Genomic DNA, 19,887 nt, shown 5'->3' on the forward strand with positions numbered 1-19,887 from the left:
TCTTTCTGAGGCTGGAGTAATAGCATAGTGGTAGGGTGTTTGTCTTGCACGTGGCTAACCTGGGACAGAACTGAGTTCAATCCCCAGCATCTCATATGATCCCCTGAGCCTTCCTGGAGTAACTTCTGAGCACAGAGCTGAGTAACCCTTGAGTGCTGCTGGGTGTGGCCCAAAAACTAAAAACAAAACAAAACAACAACAATAAAAAAAAAAACCAAAACTAATATGTCTTCTTGTTCTGAAGTTTGTGACCTGAGTCATTGCTCAAAGGCAAATTGATAAATCACAGTTCTCTTAAGTGTTGAGTGCTTTTTGGTGATAGCACTTATGCTATAGTATTCGTTCAGTGTGTTGATGATGGTAAACTGTGTTGACATACCAGTCTATCTAAGTGAAGTCTCTGATCTATCTGCATATTGATCTTAGGACTAAATTCACATACTACTATTCTCCTTTATATTGTGTTCAACTAATAAATAGCATAGTTCCTTTGTGCCAAATATTTCTTTCATTGTAACACTTCTGGTTCTATTTCTTCAGAATGAAATAAAAAGACATATGAGTTACTATGCAGTTTGGGGGCATTTCTTTACAAACTGCACCCTATGCCATAGTTTGGACAGAGTTAAACAAGCGTTTACTTCTAGGTGATCAATATTAGGAAGATTATTTAAAATATATATATGTAGAAAACATACTGTGTCTTAGATGTGTATATTATTATGGTACATTGATGGGAATGGGTTATTTTTGTTAATATTTTTCCTTATTGACTAGATTCTCCTGAATTACTTTGGAAACTATGTACCAAATACATGGACCCAGGATAAGGGCTGCACTTTCTGTGAGTTGGATACAATTGACTTGTCTGCAGTACAAGTAAGTGGAATTGACTGTCCCTGAAATATAGTTAATATAAGTACATTTTCTCATAAATTTCAGTGATTTATTAAAAAGGGGAAAATATATAATTATTTTTAATATCTATTATATGGTAGATAATTGTGTAAAGTGACATATTATGCTATTTCTGTACTATTTTTGAAATTGAACTAGGTAATAATGAACCCCCTAGGGACTTCCTAGGTTGTATTTCTTTTATTTTTAGTCTACTGACTTGACCACTGGAGGAAAAATATAATTGTAGTGTATCAGTCTAATTTAAATTCAACTGTGTTTGATTTTCAAGTGTGCTAGAATGAACAACTATTTGCAGTATTTTTATAGAATAAGTCTGACATTTCACAAAAATCACTTAAGTAGGTATTACTTTGGACAGTTTTTCAAATGAGTAATTTGAATTGCAGATATATTTAAGGACACATACATTTTTTCAAGTGTTGGAGATGGGATTTGAATTACCACTGTATAATTTCACATACATGACATGTATTAGTATATGCCAGGTGTGTCCTGTATCAATATCTTATACCAGAGTTTAACATTTATTCTTTGGAAAGTTAACAATATAAAGTAAATCATTTTTATTGATATTTATACAAAGAAGCAATTGGAAAATAGATATTATTCATTTATAAAACATTTTTCAGCCCATTATCTGTCCTCTATCAAGGAAATTTTAAGATGTCTTAGAATAACTTACATAATTTGCACTAATAACTTGGAAGACTATTGTGTATATACATAGTTGTGTTCTCTGGATGGTACTCTCAGTAAGGCCAATTGTTTTCTGTATTCATGATAGGTTTATTGATTAGATATATCATGTAAGATAGGCAGCAACAAGAGTAACCAAAGTAAATTTCTCAGTACTGCACTTCAGGCAACCCCTAGATGTATACCAGAGAAAATATCCTCACAGAAAGACAATAAGGCTCTTGAATTAAATTTTTTCTGTTTATCCTTTGAGAAAAGTATAAAGATTAGCTTCTGCATACATTCAGTACCTCTTGAATAGAGCCCTATTTTATTTGAAAAATAAGACTTTGTGGCCAGTCTCTGAAATAGCAAACTCAGTGTTTCCTTTCTGAAAAGATTGCCAAAATATTTCTGAATGAAGTTGTATTGTGAGGTTTAAGAGTTCATCCCAATCCTGTTTAAATAAAGTAATGCTGTCTCCTGGAGGCAGTGTAAATACTTTTTTATCTATTTGGTTATATTTACATAAACTTCTTAGTGAAAAGATATAAACATTTATTTTCTTATGTGTCTGTGTGTGAGAGAAATAAATCACTTGATCCTTAAATTTCTTTTTCTCACAGCCTGCTTAAAAAATGCTCAAAAGGAAACTATTCTATCATGTAAATCTTAGTTAAATTTTGTAGTCATTTTGTATGTTATAATTACAGAAAAAATATGAAAGTTAAAAATATGTGGGTAATAGTTGACATCACATACTACCAAATTTTAAATGGTAAACCAAGGGCAAGATTTTAAAAAATAATAATAAAAATAACATATATATATATATATATCAGAAGGTTTGTTTGGTTAAATAACATTTATTTTGGGTGGGAGATATTTTGGTTCACACAGATTGTGTTCAGGTCTTACTCCTGCCTCTGTACTGAGGGATCACTATTGGCAGGGTTAAGAGAACTGTCCCACCACAGGAGTGGTGACAGGAACCCAAGCTGGGTTGGTTGTGTGCAAGGCAAGTGCCCAGCCTACTGTACAATTGCTTCTGCCCTGAAATTGTACATATAAATGCTATTTTCATTGTATGAATTATATGTCTATATAAATACATAAAATTCCAAGCTTTAAATAATTGTTAACTGTTGCTTTGTTATCATTGGTTTATAAAAATAAACTTTGTTAATAGCATGGCATATACTTTATACTTTGACACTGCATATCGAAACCCTACTCTTTGCCTACTAATTTATGCATTGTGGGTTATTTGGCTTCTTCAAATTCCCATTTCCTCATATGTAAGTTTAAAAATAATATCATTTATGGTTACTGTGACATTTAAATGAAATATATCATCTCATTTAATAAGGAAAGGTTATGATCCACTTCTCACTTATTTTCCCTTTTAAAAATTGACTTTATGATGCCAGACAATAGCACAGTGAGTAAGGAGTTTGCCTTGCATGCAGCCAACCCAGGTTCGATCCCTGGCATCCCATATGGCCACCCAAGCCTGCCAGGAATAATTTGTTAGTTCAGAACCTAGACTATCCCTAGAACACTGTGGGGGTGTTGACCAAAATCAAACAAAAAAATTGAGAATTCTATCAGTGAGATACTTTTTTTTTTAGATGTCTGCAATTTTTCTCATTATAAAATGAAATTACTGTTGAGTCAATTTGTGCACAAGAGAATTGGTATAGCAGTGCAATAGAATATGGTTGTGCAATAATCCAGATAACGGAAGAAAGTGTAGATTCCTATATAAAGTATGAATGAAGATGAAAGAACCATGTACTTCAGGCTTTACTATTTATGGTACTTTTTAAAGTCCTTTCGACTTTAGATTTTAAGACTTGGTTTGATAAGATTTTATAAAGAAGTTTTTCATATATTCTGATGATAATATGACTACTTGATACTTTATTTATACTAACTTGTGGAAACATTTGTATGTTCAAGTCAAAACATTATCACTTGTTCCTAAGTGGTCCTGATTATAGAATTGACAAAATGATTTTTTAGAAGTTGTAATGAACTATTTCCTAAAATATACCCAAAGTGGATTTAAGAAAACATATAAAATAGATATTGGGGATAGCTTTTATTCTATTTCAGCTGGACAATATAAAGTCTTGTCACTAAAATGAGATTAAGGGAATATCCAAGTATAGAAATAATGGCTTAGGTATACTGTGAATGCTGTATCTTTCCTACCGATTGATTAAGCACTAAACTAAGGAATCAATCAATCAGATACGGAAACACAATTAGCATTTTGGGTTCTCAGATGAAGTTGTCACATTTGATTAAATCCAAAGGAAATTTGTTTAAGGACCATCTTGGAAGATGTATTGAATGTTAAAGTGAGCACTAAAAAAGTGAACAGTAGCTTTTTTTATATATTATATATAATATATATCATATATATAATATATGCATATATTAAATATATAAATATAAATATATTATATTGCATATTTAAAGTGAACAGTAGCTTTTATTATATTTGCATAATAGAATTGTTGTATTTCCTCTTCATACCCATCATCATACAATTATGTGGTTGCAGAAAATCTTTGGAATTGATGGAATCGATAGAATTTCATATCACATGTTAGAGAATGCCTTTGGGCATCTCACATGTGGTAGCATGCTTTGAAATGATACACTAGTTTATTTGACATTGTACTGATTAAGACAATAGAATTCAAATTTATTACTCTGAGTAGAATTTGAAGTTCTACTGTGCTGCTCATGATGTGATTTTTGTTTGTTTGTTTGTTTGTTTGTTTTGCCGTGAAACAAAGGTCTATCCAAAAGTGACAATAGGAGTTTTCATTGAGCAGCCAACTCCTTTTCTGCCTCGGTTTTTAGACTTATTGTTGGCTCTGGATTACCCAAAAGAAGCCCTTAAATTATTTATTCACAATAAGGTAAGTCTTTGAGCAATGAATATTATATGTAAAAGCCATGTTTTTTTCTTTCAAATTACTTATGACTAAAAATAAGATCCATTGAGCTAAAAATACGCTGAATGGTTCGGGTTTTAGTATGACTAAAGGTTTTAGAGTGTAACAGCTATTGTTATATTGTTATATTGGGGTGAGCCACAGGGAACTATTATTTCTAGACTAGAAATGGTTAACATTAGCGATTTTTCTAACTAATGTTTTTATATATATTGAAGTGTTGTCAGAGGTCTTACTTTCTTTTGCCTAGATAGTGCTTACTGAAATCCTTTGCAGCTTATGATAAGGAAAAGCATTGAACTTGAAATAGCTTCCAGAAAGAGCATTGTTTTAATTACATAATGACATATCTTCCCAAGAGAGTTTGGTTAGGATGCCTGTCTTCAAAATTTCTCAGTCTCCCAGATGCTTCCTACATAAGATCCATTCATATTTAGCATCCTTTGGGAAAACTCAGTAACTGAAGACCATTCTTTCTCTTCTAAACTTGTCCTTTTTTATAATATCTTTATTTTAATACCTTGATTACAACATGATTGTGATTAGTTTTCAGTCATGTAAAGAACACCCCACTTCACCAGTGCAACATTCCCACCACCAAATCTCCTTCTACCCCCCCAACCCCCACCTGTACTCTAGACAGGCTTTCCAGTTCCCTCATTCATATACATTGTTAACTTGTCCTTTTGTTTACCATTCTCTTCCTTCCTAAAGGTCTTAATCAGCCTTTGCCAGAGGAAAGTCTCTCATTTGCAGAAAATGTGCTAATGTCACTTACAGAGAGGGTGAATTATGGAATATTTATTTTGTAAAATGTTGAGCTATCTGTACTTCATTTCAGTGTTTTTATTTTTATGTGTGACATCTTTTTTATCACTCATTTATATTTGTCCCCCTTTTTAGGGGAACTCAACCCCCTTGGTGATAGCTTTTCTGTTCTCCTCTATTATTTAAAATTAACTCTGTGACTTTTATTTGCTGTCATTTTTTTTATCTTTTCCAGTTTGGTTTTGGACCACACCTGATAATGTTCAGTACTTACTCCTGGCTCTGTGCTCAGGAATTACTCTCAGTATGCTGAGTCTGCATAGTGTGCCAGGGATCAAACCCAGGTCATCTGTGTGCAAGGCTAGCCCCATAGCTTCTATACTATCTCCCCAGCCCCATGTGTTGTCATTTTTAGAATCTGTGACATTTTCAGAAATACATAGAGAGGTTTCATGTGCAAAAAGATTTGAGGGGCTAGAGATTTGACTCATTGTCCAAGAGCTTCCCTTGCAAGTGTGGGACTCTTGCCTAGATCCCAGTACTGCAAAAGATAAATTAATTTATAGAAGCAGCTCAGAAGTGCCTTGCTGTTGGAAATGGGTCATCTTGTCTACATTCTAGCAGTGCTCATTCTCATGACTTTGTTGATGAATTTTTCAGTATATTTCCTTGTCAGTGCAGTTTTATGAAACATTCCCATAGCTTTCTTTGTAATCATTAATTTTCTCCTCTGGTATTCAAGAATTTGTAAAATGTAAGCATTAAAGGCTTCAATTAATGTCTGTTTGGTTGGCTAGACTTTTTAATGAATGTTTTACAAGTGTGTTAAGATTCTTATGCCACAAGTCATTTGTTTTGTTAGAATATTTGATTATTTATGCAGAGCCTGTAGAGAAATAGATTTTGAAAGAAATTTGAAGTAATTTCTATTTAAAAATAGTTTTTACCTACTTCTAGGTTTCTTGTGTGATTATTTAATATATAAACACATATATCATGTTAGATATTATTATCATTTTGCCTGTAATTAAGTATGCAATTGAGTATGTAATTGAATGTATGGTTCACAACTTTGTGTGGCTACTCTTATGAATTCTTTATTACCTTCTCTTACTTCCTAACTTTTCTTTAATATGTCACAGGAAGTTTATCATGAAAAGGATATCAAAGTATTTGTTGATAAAGCTAAACCTGCCATCAGTACTATAAAAATAGTGGGACCAGAAGAAAATCTAAATCAAGCTGAAGCTAGAAACATGGGAATGTATGTGTTAACTTTAAACATTTTTAACTAAAAACACTAAAAAAAAATCCCACCAGTTTCCTTTAGAATTGGGTTTCTCAACTTTTGTGTCATGAGTATATTGGAGCGTATTTATGTGTGACTATTTTTACCCTTTATATTTATGTGTATTTTCACCAGAAAACTTACAGTGTTTAACATCTCAGAGGTAATCTATTTTACCAGATGATTAATTTAGCATCAGACAGATATTTTATAATGCTTAGACTCATCATTAGGGTGACTGGTGAAAGAGTAGTCCCATGTTTCCTGTCTGAAGATTGTATAGGGACATTTGTACTGAGGGAGGTATTAATTTCCAGTATCTACTTGTCAGGAATATTATGTAATCCTCAGAAGAAATGATAGAGGTTCTTTGTAAAACCTCTTTAGTGTAACTTCAGCTATGCTACTAAAATTTCAGTAATGGCAAAACCAACTATTTGCTAAGTAAATGTTAATACAATATGCAGCACTGTGGGTTGAGCTGCTTCTAAGAAGCGTATTGAGTTAACATTTTCTCATATTTTTGGATGGGGCTGTGGAAACTCAGGACCCAAAGTGATAAACACTGCCAGCAGAGGTGGGGCAGATAGACAGATGCCAGGAAAGCTGAACAAATGTAACTAGTAATGGATCCATGATGCAATTATTGGTGTTCTCTTAACACCTTTATTCAAAACTAATTTACTCTCATTTTTTGCTCACCTTCCTCTCTGATAACCAGTTTGATAGTGGATAGTGTGAATATTTGTTTTTACTAGACTTAAGAATTACTGTAAATCTATGAATACGTGTTGGGAAATTTACCATTTTGAAGTTAGCAGTCATCCTTTAGACATTACTTTAATGTTTTGATTAGAAAAACACCAATAAACTTTGATAGTGAAACCTTATTTTAGATGCAAACTTTATGGAAACAGCTGTCAACCAGCCTATATTTATTTTTTTTATTTCTTATTTTCAATGTCAGGGATTTTTGTCGTCAAGATGAAAACTGTGACTATTACTTTAGTGTGGATGCAGATGTGGTTTTGACAAATCCAAGGACTCTAAAACTGTTGATTGAACAAAACAGGTACTATGGAAGATTTATGTCAATTTTTTTTGCTTAAAGTGATAACCATTTACTTTGCATCTGTGTGGAGTTTTTTGCTTGTATACTAGTCAATTAAGAATACTCTGTTTTCCTCCTTATAAAATTTCCATTGTAATTGACTTATTTTCTTTTATGGGAGTCAAATCAAGAAACAAGATGGCAATAAGAAAGATTAGTTATAATCACAGTATTAATTATGATCACAGATGTGGTATATTTGCTCATTATATTTGGCCTATGTTTTTACTTATATTTCACTCTATTCCTCTGTTCTGTTAAGCGCAGAATTCATAGCCCTGCGGTCTTTTAAAAATAGTTACCTGATTGTTTTCATTGTTGCTAGGAAGATTATTGCTCCTCTTGTAACACGTCATGGGAAGCTATGGTCCAACTTCTGGGGAGCGTTGAGTCCTGATGGTTACTATGCTCGATCTGAAGATTATGTGGATATTGTTCAGGGAAATAGAGTGTAAGTTACTTGATTTAATCTTTATGTGTCATATACCATATTATAATCACATGCTCTTTTTAAGATCATTTTCATTATTAAAAAGTTATAAGTGAGGGGCCGGGCGGTGGCGCTGGAGGTAAGGCGCCTGCCTTACCTGCGCTAGCCTAGGAGACGGACCGCGGTTCGATCCCCCGGCGTCCCATATGGTCCCCCAAGCCAGGAGCGACTTCTGAGCGCATAGCCAGGAGTAACCCCTGCGCATTACCGGGTGTGGCCCAAAAACCAAAAAAAAAAAAAAAAGTTATAAGTGAACAAAATTACAAATTAAAGTAAACAAAATTTTTATCAGTCACCAAAATCTTCCATTAATTCTTCTTGCATGAATTTTCAGTATGGAAAACTAATATTGTGCTTTGAAGAGAAATCAATTGTTTTATCAGTATTTAGCTCCCATGTCTAGTTTGTAAAGAATGTGTTAATTATAAAATTTTGCAATATTGATATTTATTTTATATAAATATATTGACTTTGGGATGTTGATTTTGAGTTGTATGTACATGAAAGTATTTAGGTAGTGCTAAGGATCAACTGGGGTTGGCTGCACCCTGTACCATCTCTGCTCCAGCAGTTGATTTACTTTTCAAGTACAATAGTTTTGTTTAGAGAATAGCAAATTAGGGAGGGATGAGGAAGGAAACAGAGACAAAGAGAGATTACTTTGGGCATAGGTTATTTTTTCTGTCCCAAATGGCTTGTATGACTGTTTTATTTATAGTGTGATGGAAAGAAGTAATATTGGTACTTTGATGGTGAATGTGGTGCAACATACTACCCCTAAAATGACAATTTTGTAAGCTAGTATTACCTCCTTAAATTAAATTTATTCACAAAATTAATAAAAGAAATGTAGGGGAGATTTTTTATCTTGAATTACTAAAATGCACTTCAGTTTCCAAAGCTATCTGAAGGAATGTTCCCGATGTATGCCTATGTCTCTATTCCCCATCAAAACAGAAACTGCATGCACTGAGATTCATTTCTGACATGTTGTATATTTTGATGACTCATTTCCCTTGAGACATATCCAGCAAGGTAGTGTACTGTATCCTTCAAATATCTATCTCCATTTCCTTGATAAGCATGGAGCCCTTTCTACTCTCTGAAAGCAACTCACACATCCTTTCGGTGAGACTTTCTTTACATTGTTTTAGGAAACAAATCACATCAAGAGGAGAAAGAGGGTGGAATGATGGACAGTGGGACAGGCATTTACTGTGCATGCTACTGACCTAAGTTTAATTTCTAGTAATGCATATGGTTACTTTGGCCCCGCCACGGGTAATCTTGAGTATAGAACCAGGAATGAAGCCTGAACACTTTTGGGGATGGCCCCAAATCTCTATAGTACCTCAAATATGTCCAATTTTATTTCTTAATATCTTACTTTTTAAAACACATTTAATAGGTTATTGAATTTCAAGAGAGAATTTTTATTTTTGAGGGAAGGTTCAGGGAACACCCATTTGTGCATGTGGGACCAGGTGCTAGCAAAGATCATACCCGAGAGATCCTGCAAGCAAAGCATCTACTCCACCCTTTGGGCCACCTCCCCAAGAGCAGATATTTTTGGAGAGTTTACGCTACATTTTAGGGTCCTACTAATGAATAAGTTAGCAGTTTGTTCTTAGAGCAGGAGATGTCTCATCATTCCACAAACTTCTGTGGTGGTAATACCAGGATAGATTTATTAGGTTAGCTTTGAAGCTTCTTTAATTAAAAAGTCCTTATTATATAAGAATCAATAGAACTTTAGGCATTATCATTTTTGGTATTTTGGTTGTCTTGTCTTTACTTGCAGAGGAATATGGAATGTACCGTACATGGCTAATGTGTACTTAATTCAAGGGAAGACTCTACGGTCAGAAATGAATGAAAGGAACTATTTTGTTCGTGATAAGTTGGATCCTGATATGGCTCTGTGTCGAAATGCTAGAGAAATGGTAGGATATAATTGGGGGTTCATTTGGAGGCACTCACCAAATGGCTTGCTTTCCCAGTGACATGTCAATGTGTTTTGATGCCTTTTTTCTTTCTAATTTGTAAAGTACTAGCCAATTTTTTTGGTTTTATGTCAAAAATGTGTGCGTAATTAGGAATTGGTGAATATTTACTTATAGAAACAATAGAAAAAAAAGTTTATCTTTGATGGTTAGGCTCACTCATAGTTAACATTGTGATTTGTTGTAAATCAGCTTTGCATTTTTAAGAATTTCTCTAAAATTTCAAATGAAATTTTGTAATGAAAATCTGACATTAATAAGTTCAGTTAGGCTATGTCCTGGTGAAATATTTTAAGAATACACTTTTTTGAAATTAGAGCACATATGTTTTGAATCACTATCAACTCCACCCCTTTAAAACAAATTATTCATCACATTGAACCACATGGATTGAGCAATATTAGCCTATCTAACATATGTGAATAGTTAATGATACTGTACTCATCTGCAAAGTAAATTAGAGTATGAAAGTCTTGGTAAAACTTGAATTGTGACTGCAGAATACTTTCGCACTGTGTCCATTGGATTGAAAATATTTTCATGATTTTGTTTTATAAATGATTAGGCTATTTTATTCTCGTTTGTGTTAGCAAGTGGGATTTCAGGACTAACCAGAAGAGTTGGCAAGTATTTTTTCTCTTTGTTTAATAAGGCATGTATTGTTTAAACATATTTGTTTTCCCTATATGTGCACATTGCATTGAACAGCCTCAATACCTGTGATTACAACTTGTGCTCCAGCTAATTTCTCAACAGCGCATCCCGGAATGGCCTTTCACATGTTTTTATTTCCCTTTGTCTTAATTTTGTGTCTAATGAGAGTTCTGCTAAGGAATGAGCTTGGATTTATGTTTGACCAGAAGGAAAAAAAAAAGGAGAGAAAGAGAAAGAGAGAGAAAGAAAGGGCTAAAGTTTCTTCTTTGTGTGTGCTATAAGCTTTGCTTGTTTTGCATGTTATTTGTGAAGGATTTTTTTTTTTTTGGAATGTCAGCTTTTGATCAAAGGCTGCTGTTTTTTTGTTTACCTAAGATTACCTGAGAAAGTGGGTGTACAGGTCAACTTACCCAATGCTTCTCTTTATTTTAGACTTTACAAAGGGAAAAAGACTCCCCTACTCCGGAAACATTCCAAATGCTCAGCCCCCCAAAGGTGTTATTTTTATTTCTTTTTTTCATTTTGTTATTATAGATAAATATGAGACGTGGTAATTTGCCTACCAGTAAAGTTTCTTTAAGTCTCTTTCTATTTGGCTGGGTAAGATTTTGATATTCATTGGTTATTAAACTATTTACCTGTGTATATATTTGATGTGTGGGAGGGTGCATTTAGTGGTCAGCAACTCTTGGTTCTTTGGGATGATGGTTGACAAATGAGAAGATTAAACTCAATTCTGTCTCTTACTCAATCTAAATTTTTAAAATTAGGGGTCATGTTTTACAGTGCTTGGGTCTATCAGGACTATTGCCATCATTCAAGGATGGTATAGTATAGCTTAGTGTCTAAGTTGGGAATTCACCCAGCTAGATATGAAAGTTGATATTTTACCAATTGAGCTAGTTCCCTGGCATAGATATTTTATTTATTTATTTATTTATTTATTTATTTATTTATTTATTTATTTATTTTAAGGAAAGACAAGGTAGTAGTAAACTGTAGATTGTATCTTGAATTAAAATGAGATTTTGGTGCTTTTAATTTTAAAAGAAAATAACTAACCCTTTACCTTTAAAACAGGTATAAGTGACCTAATACAGAAATAAGTGACCTAATATTAATGGTATTTGCCACAGTTATATGGTGTGGGGTAAAGAGATGGGACTGATTATAGTAGCAGTATAATCCATTAGTTATTTTTGTCTTCAGTTTTTAAATATCAGAAAAATAAACATAATAGATCAATGACCTAAAATTAATATTTTGATTCTTATGAAAATGTGCATCATTCTTTGAAAGGGAAAGAAGCTCAAAAGAGGTACAGTTGCTTGCACTTTTGTGTCTCAAAACTATTTCTGCTTTTAAACAGGAATGTCATACCTGCTGCCTACCTCTAGGATCAGAAATACAAACAGTCCCAATTCCTCCTCTCATTTTCAGTTGAGTGTCAGTGCTATCAATTAGTTTTCTGTGGTGTCTGAATTCACAATTAATCAAGATTTGGTTTCTTTTATTTTAAGCCATGCATGTTATTTGCGAGAAATAAGAAATGCATGAATGAAGAATAAAAGTTGAAAGCCATTTCATTTATATATTTTTCACACAGTTGTATGTATTTTGGGTACTCACTTCTAAGATGTTTGACACTGTTGTCTTTTGACCTTTAGGGTATATTCATGTATATTTCAAATAGACATGAATTTGGAAGACTATTATCAACGGCTAATTACAATATTTCTCACTATAACAATGATCTCTGGCAGATTTTTGAAAATCCTGTGGTATGTATTTTATATTAATCTTTATCATTTATTCTTCTATAACTTTTATTATAATAATTTTTATTTTGACCAAAGTGGATTACAAATCTTTCAGAGTAATATTTAGATACATATTGACATTGAATCAGGGGAATTCCCACCACCAGAGTTGTCCTCCCTCCACCCCCGTTCCCAGCTTGCATCCCCTATACCCCTCCCTTACCCCTCAGGCTGCTAGTATAAGTGGTCCCTCCATGTCTAGCTTGTTGTAAATTGGGCATCAATTCTGCCGTACTGGCTTAGGGTTTGGTGCCTAAGTCTGATCATTTTTATTACCACTTAGTGATCATACAACAGTTTAGTCTTGGTACCCTCCACTAATTCCCCAATATTACTGTGCCTATGCAGAAAGAAAAAGAGAAAGCAGCACAAAATATTTTCCTATAACTTTTAAGTTGATTTCAGTTCATTTGATTTATAATATGAAAATTTGGCAAGATTTAAAATGACTTGCAAGTAGCACACCTATGCCAATATTCCTTGTTGATAATTGAGGAAGGAAATTCAAGAAATGTGTTTGGGGAAATATATTTTAGCTTATATATAATTTTATATATTTATAGAATTATATATTATATATAATATATTATATGTATATAATTGTGTATATAATTTTATATATAATTTTCTGTATGTTTTTTTTTTTTTTTTTTTTTTGGTTTTTGGGCCACACCCAGTGATGCTCAGGGGTTACTCCTGGCTATGCGCTCAGAAGTCGCTCCTGGCTTGGGGGACCATATGGGACACCGGGGGATCGAACCGCGGTCCGTCCAAGGCTAGCGCAGGCAAGGCAGGCACCTTACCTCTAGCGCCACCGCCCGGCCCCTGTATGTTTTAATTATAGTTTTATGAATGTCTGTCAGGGAAAACCAGAGAGAAATTTGAATTGGATCCAGTTTATAATGAAGGTCTTAAGAACATTTTTTCATAATTGTACAACCCAAAATATTTATTTTCTTAATGATTTGAATCATAAAGTAATTAACTCAGTCACACTAGGGCCTTTTTCTGTGGTTAATTTTACACATTTATCCAAGAGAAAATACTTTCTTGAATAATTTTCTTTATTCCTCTGTTTAAAATTCTCTTTTAATTTCTAGGAATAGTTGATATCAGGCTTAGTAAATTTTATTTCTGAATCCTCTGCTGTGTAGGAAAATACTGTTTTAACTTGTATTTCTAAAGAATTCATGTTTATTTTATTGCATCTCTTCTCAAACAAGAGTGAAATTGAAATTTGGGCTTTTACTGGTGAGATTCAGATCACTTAATTTTGGGGGGCCTTACATAATTTACTTCTTTTCTTATTTTTTGTCACTTTATTTTTTGGAATCTTGAAGATGTGCAGTTATGACATTTCCTAAATAATATTAACATTTAAAAAAGTCCTAAATTTTGGATATTTCTGTAAGAATTAAATTTAGAATAAAAATGATCAGAAGTAAACTTTACTTAATTTTTGGTAAATTAGCTTGATTGATTCACTCAGGAAGGATGAACCCTAGCAACTATTGCATGATTGTGCCTGTTACCAGGAACTCCAGCAAATAGCTAAGGCACACTTTATTGAAAAGGTGACCTAAGGGCCCGGAGAGATAGCACAGGGGCGCTTGCCTTGCAAGCAGCCGATCCAGAACCAAAGGTGGCTGGTTCGAATCCCGGTGTCACATATGGTCCCCCGTGCCTGCCAGGAGCTATTTCTGAGCAGACAGCCAGGAGCAACCCCTGAGCACCGCCGGGTGTGGCCCAAAAACCAAAAAAAAAGAAAGAAAGAAAAGGTGACCTAAAATTAAAAGTTATGTTGGTACCTTAGCTAATATAAAACTTTAGGGTTTCTCATAAATCCAAAAATAAATTTCAGGTTTATTGTGATAGTAGAGTGGGGGAGAGTACATGCCTTGTATGTGGCTGATCAGATTTTGATCCCTGGTACCCACATATGGTACCCTAAGCACCACCAGGAGTGATTCCTGAGTACAAAGATAGGAAGGAATCCTGAGCACAGCCAATGTGGCCCAAATATAATAAAACAAACAAAAAATTCAAAAGACAAAAAATTATTAGATTATTACATAAAGATTCTGACATGTTAAAAGATGATTATTTGTTTCCATTTCCCCCTCTTATTTAGACAACAGATGACTAATCAATAGGAAATAATTACATGTTATATATAGCAATTTGATCCTTATGTATACATGAAATTTATTAAACAATTTGACAATTGTCTTCTCTATCAAAGAGATATAAGCTAAGTAATAGCAGATATGTAAAAACCTCAAATTGTAGGGCAACTCTGAAATATACCCCGAAAATATAATTCAGGAGCTGAATGAATAAGATAGCAGGTAAGGTCTTGCATGTGTTGGCACAAGTTTGATTTTCAGCACCATATTTGGTCCCCTAGATACCACTAGGAATACTCTCTGAGCACAGAGCCAGGAGTCAACTCTGAGTGCAACAAAAGTGTCCCTAGAATTAAAAATATTTTTGATTTTTCATAGACAGAAATAGACATACACCAAATTAGGCAACAATTAAGAGACAAGCTACAATTTAACTGCAATTTCTGAAATTCCTGAGAAAACTATATGCTACCTAGTCACTTATACATTGAGCTATCTGTAAAATTACCGATATCACATGCTCATTAAAGTTTTTATCAAAAATTGTCTTTAATCTTATTCTATATTTTTGGATAGGACTGGAAAGAAAAGTATATAAACCAAGAGTATTCAAAGATCTTCACTGAAAATATAGTTGAACAGGTTTGTATGAATACTATGAGAAATGGATTATTTTTGCTCTAATTTTTGAAGGGAGCATATAATGTATGAGCAGAGTCTGTTGAAATTTGTAAAATTTGTAAAAGAATATCATTCTTGTGGTTTTCTTACCGGTTTCACACTCTTAAGGATGTGTGCAAAAAATTTATAACCTGAGGGGCTGGAGCAATGGCGCAATGGTAGAGCCTTTTGCCTTGCATGCGGCTAACCCAGGAAGAACCATGGTGTCCCATATGGTCCTCAATCCAGGAGCAATTTCTGAGTACAGAGCTAGGAGTAACCCCCGAGCATCACTGGGTGTGGCAAAAACACCTCCCAAAAATGGATAACCTGAGATTAATAGTAATTATCAGATCATATCTTTTTTTTAACTTTTTAAATTTTTTTTATTTTTTGCTTTTTTAAATATATTTTTATTTAAGTAACATGACCATATTTGGGTTACAGTCATAACCAGAACACCCCCCTTCACCTGTGTAACATTACCCTCTCCCCCTTCCCATCCCCTGCCTGTATTCGAGACAGGCATTCTACTACAGTTATTTGTTTTTAAGTTCAGTAAATTGTATTTTTTTTTCCTTAAAGGATAAGAGTAAAAAAAAATATATAGTAAAGGTGTGATAGTGGGAATCGCCATTGTTTGCATAGGTCCAGAAAAATGGGAAAATGGAGAAAAACTCCTTGACCTGTTTACAAAAAGGCCTCACCCTAGAAGTTTATTGGCATAAGACAGACTCTGAGTTCCAGGCATACCAGTCCGTCCAACTCCAGTCATTCTCAAGGTCCTGGTGAAACTTTTTCACACTTTAGCTATTGTTGGTATCAGATTCTTATATTTAAAGACTCATATCATGTCTTTTAAATATGCTTTTAAATGTACTTTCTCAAACCACTGAAAATGAAGTAGATCCCTGATAAATACCTCGTTCAGTGAGTTTATATTTGAAAGAAATAGGCCAGATAATACAGGGTATAAGCCTTACATGTGGCATCATATATATGCCTTGAGTCTGCCAGGATTCACTTCTAAACATAGATCCAGGAGTAGCGCCTGAGCACTGCTGGATATATAATGTCTCTCCTCAGAGTTTCCATAGAAAGAAAATCAAATTTTGTTCTAAACATTTCGGCATTGAACTATTGCTAATGCTCTGTTTCAGGGAATGCAAAGTGTTCTCACTTCTGAGATTATGTGATATATTTTGAGAAAGTAGTATAACTACTGCCAATTGAACTATGGCCTACTTCTTTCTAGCCTCTTAGAGTGTTGTAGATCATACATGCTGATGGAGTCCTTTCAGACCCTGAAGTGTGTTATTGTAGATGCTGTAACTCTTTGTTTTAATGGCCAGTCACACTGCGAATAATTTAAACAGACATGCCTAGAGGCAGATCTACTCAGTAAATGCCACAGCAAGATGAACATGGACTATTCTTGCCTTTTCTCTTTATTTGTTTTGGTTTCTTTTGTTTGTTTTTTGGGCCACACCGGGTGTTGCTCAGGGATTACTCCTGGCTGTCTGCTCAGAAATAGCTCCTGGTAGGCACGGGGGACCATATGGGACACCGGGATTCAAACCAACCACCTTTGGTCCTGGATCGGCTGCTTGCAAGGCAAACGCCACTGTGCTATCTCTCCGGGCCCGCCTTTTCTCTTTAAAGTGTCTACTAAAGATACTGAATGCTGGTTCTCTTAATGGTATGTCCTCTTTTCTAGCCATGTCCTGATGTCTTTTGGTTCCCCATATTCTCTGAAAAAGCCTGTGATGAGTTGGTACAAGAAATGGAACACTATGGCAAATGGTCTGGGGGAAAGCACCATGTAAGTTGTTTTCTCACAAATATCAAAATTGTCTTTGTAGCCTTGGAGAAGTTGAGATATAAAGGCTAAAAGGAACAGGGCCTATTGCCAGCCATCTCTGAAGCTTAGATATCTCATCAGGTCTGACTGGTAGTCAGAACTCTGATTCTGCCACTAATCATTCATAGTTTCTCTCTTTGAGCCTCTTCTCATGTTCTCATTTATGTATGTATTGCCACTGGCAGTGGTCTTTAGGGGACAGAATATCCAGACTGTCAAGGTAAGATGGTATTGGGTAATATTTCTCTCTCCAAAGCTATCTTTATCTTCTGTGTTTTTACATTGACCTGATTTGAAAAGCCAAAGCTTTTCTAGGCAACTACCAAATCTGTGTGTGTTTGTGTGTGCGTGAGTGTGTGTGTGTCAATGTAATAAGGAGGAATTTGTTACAGCATCATGGCTATATATCTGTTTGGCTTTCACATTTAGCATTAATGATCTCTTGGGAGATCACCATGTATGCCTGTTTCAAAATTTTATGGAAGTGAAGTCAAATGCTTTGGATTTTAGCAACATGGAGAGGAAGAGTTCAAAATATGAGGAGGTCCTTGATGGCTTCAGGTTGTAGGATCATCAGAAATAATCCTAGAAGGACTTCAGATGTCGTAATATGGACTATGGAACTTAGCAGGAGCAAAAGTTTTCAGTGGTAGGGAGTCTACAGAGTAGATAAATGGATCTTCTGTTTGGTGAAAGAAGCTAAAACTAAACCCACTTTAGAGAAGAGTCACGATATGAGGAAGGATGTAGGAAGGCCTTTGTAAATCAAATTTATTTCCCTGATATCAGGGCTCCTATGTATATGGTGCCTGCATATAATGCAATTAATGTTAATTAAACCACATCTGAAGTGTGAGTCACCAGTAGTAGGAACCAGTGCCAACGTGTTCATTAAGTTAGGGGGGATTCTGCTGACTGATATACTACTTGGTAGATTTAGAAAGCTATACTGACCTAAGTTTCTCTGATTGCCTACAGTTAAAGCAGATGGTATACCCAAATTTAGCAACTGCTCTTTTGATGGTTTACAATGTTCTGCTGGCTGAAAAGAACTCCAAGAGATGATATAAATGGGCATTGCCATTTATAAATGGGCTCCATTTATATTTAGAGCGTACTTTGTGACTTTATGACTGCTGTTTCTAGGATAGCCGCATATCTGGTGGTTATGAAAATGTCCCAACTGATGATATCCACATGAAGCAAATTGGCTTGGAGACTGTATGGCTTCACTTCATCCGGGAGTTCATTGCACCAGTCACATTGAAGGTCTTTGCAGGATATTACACTAAGGTAGTTGCTCTCACATTTTTTCCTGCCTTCCACCCATCTTTACACTAATGCCCAGTTTTATCTGTTTGATCTGTATGATCAGCACATACATTTGGTTGTCTTGGCTTTTGCAGGGATTTGCATTATTGAACTTTGTCGTGAAATACTCCCCTGAACGGCAGCGTTCTCTTCGTCCTCATCACGATGCTTCTACTTTTACTATCAACATCGCCCTCAATAACGTGGGAGAAGACTTCCAGGTCATTGTGGCTTTTAGCATTTTCCACTTTCCTCAAAAGAAGATATCACTAGGAAAAGGATTTAGCTTTCCTTCTCTGTTTTTAGGTTCACTGTCTGGGCTCATAGAATTTTGGTACAATTAAAAAAAAATCAAACATCATTGGCTGACGTATATATTTCTTCCATCTTTTTTAGGGAGGTGGCTGCAAATTTCTAAGGTACAATTGTTCCATTGAATCACCGAGGAAAGGCTGGAGCTTCATGCATCCAGGGAGACTCACTCATTTACATGAAGGGCTTCCTGTGAAGAATGGAACCCGGTACATTGCTGTGTCTTTTATAGACCCCTGAGCTATTCACTGTTTGCGAAACTGGATTTTCTCCTGAAATAGATGGCTGCCATAAACATGACTTTGAAGTTGGATATGAAAAGATGGGAAGAATATTTAAATAACTTCAATAGAAGAACTTCACTTTGGGCCAAAGATTCAGGAAAAAAAAAAACATTTTATAAAAAAAAAATGGTTTCTTAAATGTCCGCTCTTGGGCCAAATATGGAACAAAAAACTTCTTATTTAAAAAGAATTATTTCTAATATCTGCTCTGAGCCTTAAAATGCAGATGGAAGAAGGAAAAGAAGTTCAAGCCAATATTTATTTCTTTGCTATGTTTTGGAGAACAATGGAAATTCTGCATTGTGTTTCAGTTGATAAAATATTCAGGTGCAAATGTTCACTTGGAAAATAATGATATTTTCTTATTTAACAGAGGCTGGAGTTGTTTTATTTATTAAGACCTAGACAAAATTGATATCCATAAAACCTGGCTGGTTTTATAAAATGTTTGAAAATTGGGGTTTAGTCTGACTTTTTATGCAACAGAGTGTGAGTGGTTTTTTGACTAACCACACTGGTACTTTTTTGTAGTAGTTACTGAGGGAACAAAGAACCTTATTTTCCTTTAAAAAAAAAAGTGAGTATAGAGAATAACTGAAGCACATATCTAATTTTAGACTTTTTTTGGATT

General features: G+C 34.5%; 1 protein-coding gene across 2 annotated transcripts in view; it reads left to right on the plus strand.

Moving 5' to 3' along the window:
• Window positions 1-19,356, plus strand: part of PLOD2 (procollagen-lysine,2-oxoglutarate 5-dioxygenase 2) — an 83,259-nt gene extending 63,903 nt beyond the window's left edge. The window contains exons 8-20 of one of the 2 annotated variants that reach the window (XM_049785861.1): window positions 778-879; window positions 4,407-4,532; window positions 6,479-6,600; window positions 7,592-7,696; window positions 8,061-8,186; window positions 10,027-10,168; window positions 11,315-11,377; window positions 12,550-12,663; window positions 15,405-15,470; window positions 17,206-17,310; window positions 18,496-18,642; window positions 18,756-18,881; window positions 19,057-19,356. In XM_049785861.1, coding sequence (XP_049641818.1) covers window positions 778-879; window positions 4,407-4,532; window positions 6,479-6,600; window positions 7,592-7,696; window positions 8,061-8,186; window positions 10,027-10,168; window positions 11,315-11,377; window positions 12,550-12,663; window positions 15,405-15,470; window positions 17,206-17,310; window positions 18,496-18,642; window positions 18,756-18,881; window positions 19,057-19,212 — 1,500 coding nt within the window. In that variant the 3' untranslated portion in view covers window positions 19,213-19,356. The remainder of the gene's footprint in view (window positions 1-777; window positions 880-4,406; window positions 4,533-6,478; window positions 6,601-7,591; window positions 7,697-8,060; window positions 8,187-10,026; window positions 10,169-11,314; window positions 11,378-12,549; window positions 12,664-15,404; window positions 15,471-17,205; window positions 17,311-18,495; window positions 18,643-18,755; window positions 18,882-19,056) is intronic. The other variant, XM_049785862.1, reaches the window with a different exon arrangement.
• Window positions 19,357-19,887: the final 531 nt, after the last annotated feature.

Source organism: Suncus etruscus, chromosome 13 (genome assembly GCF_024139225.1).
Source record: "Suncus etruscus isolate mSunEtr1 chromosome 13, mSunEtr1.pri.cur, whole genome shotgun sequence".
NCBI classification, from domain to species: domain Eukaryota; kingdom Metazoa; phylum Chordata; class Mammalia; order Eulipotyphla; family Soricidae; genus Suncus; species Suncus etruscus.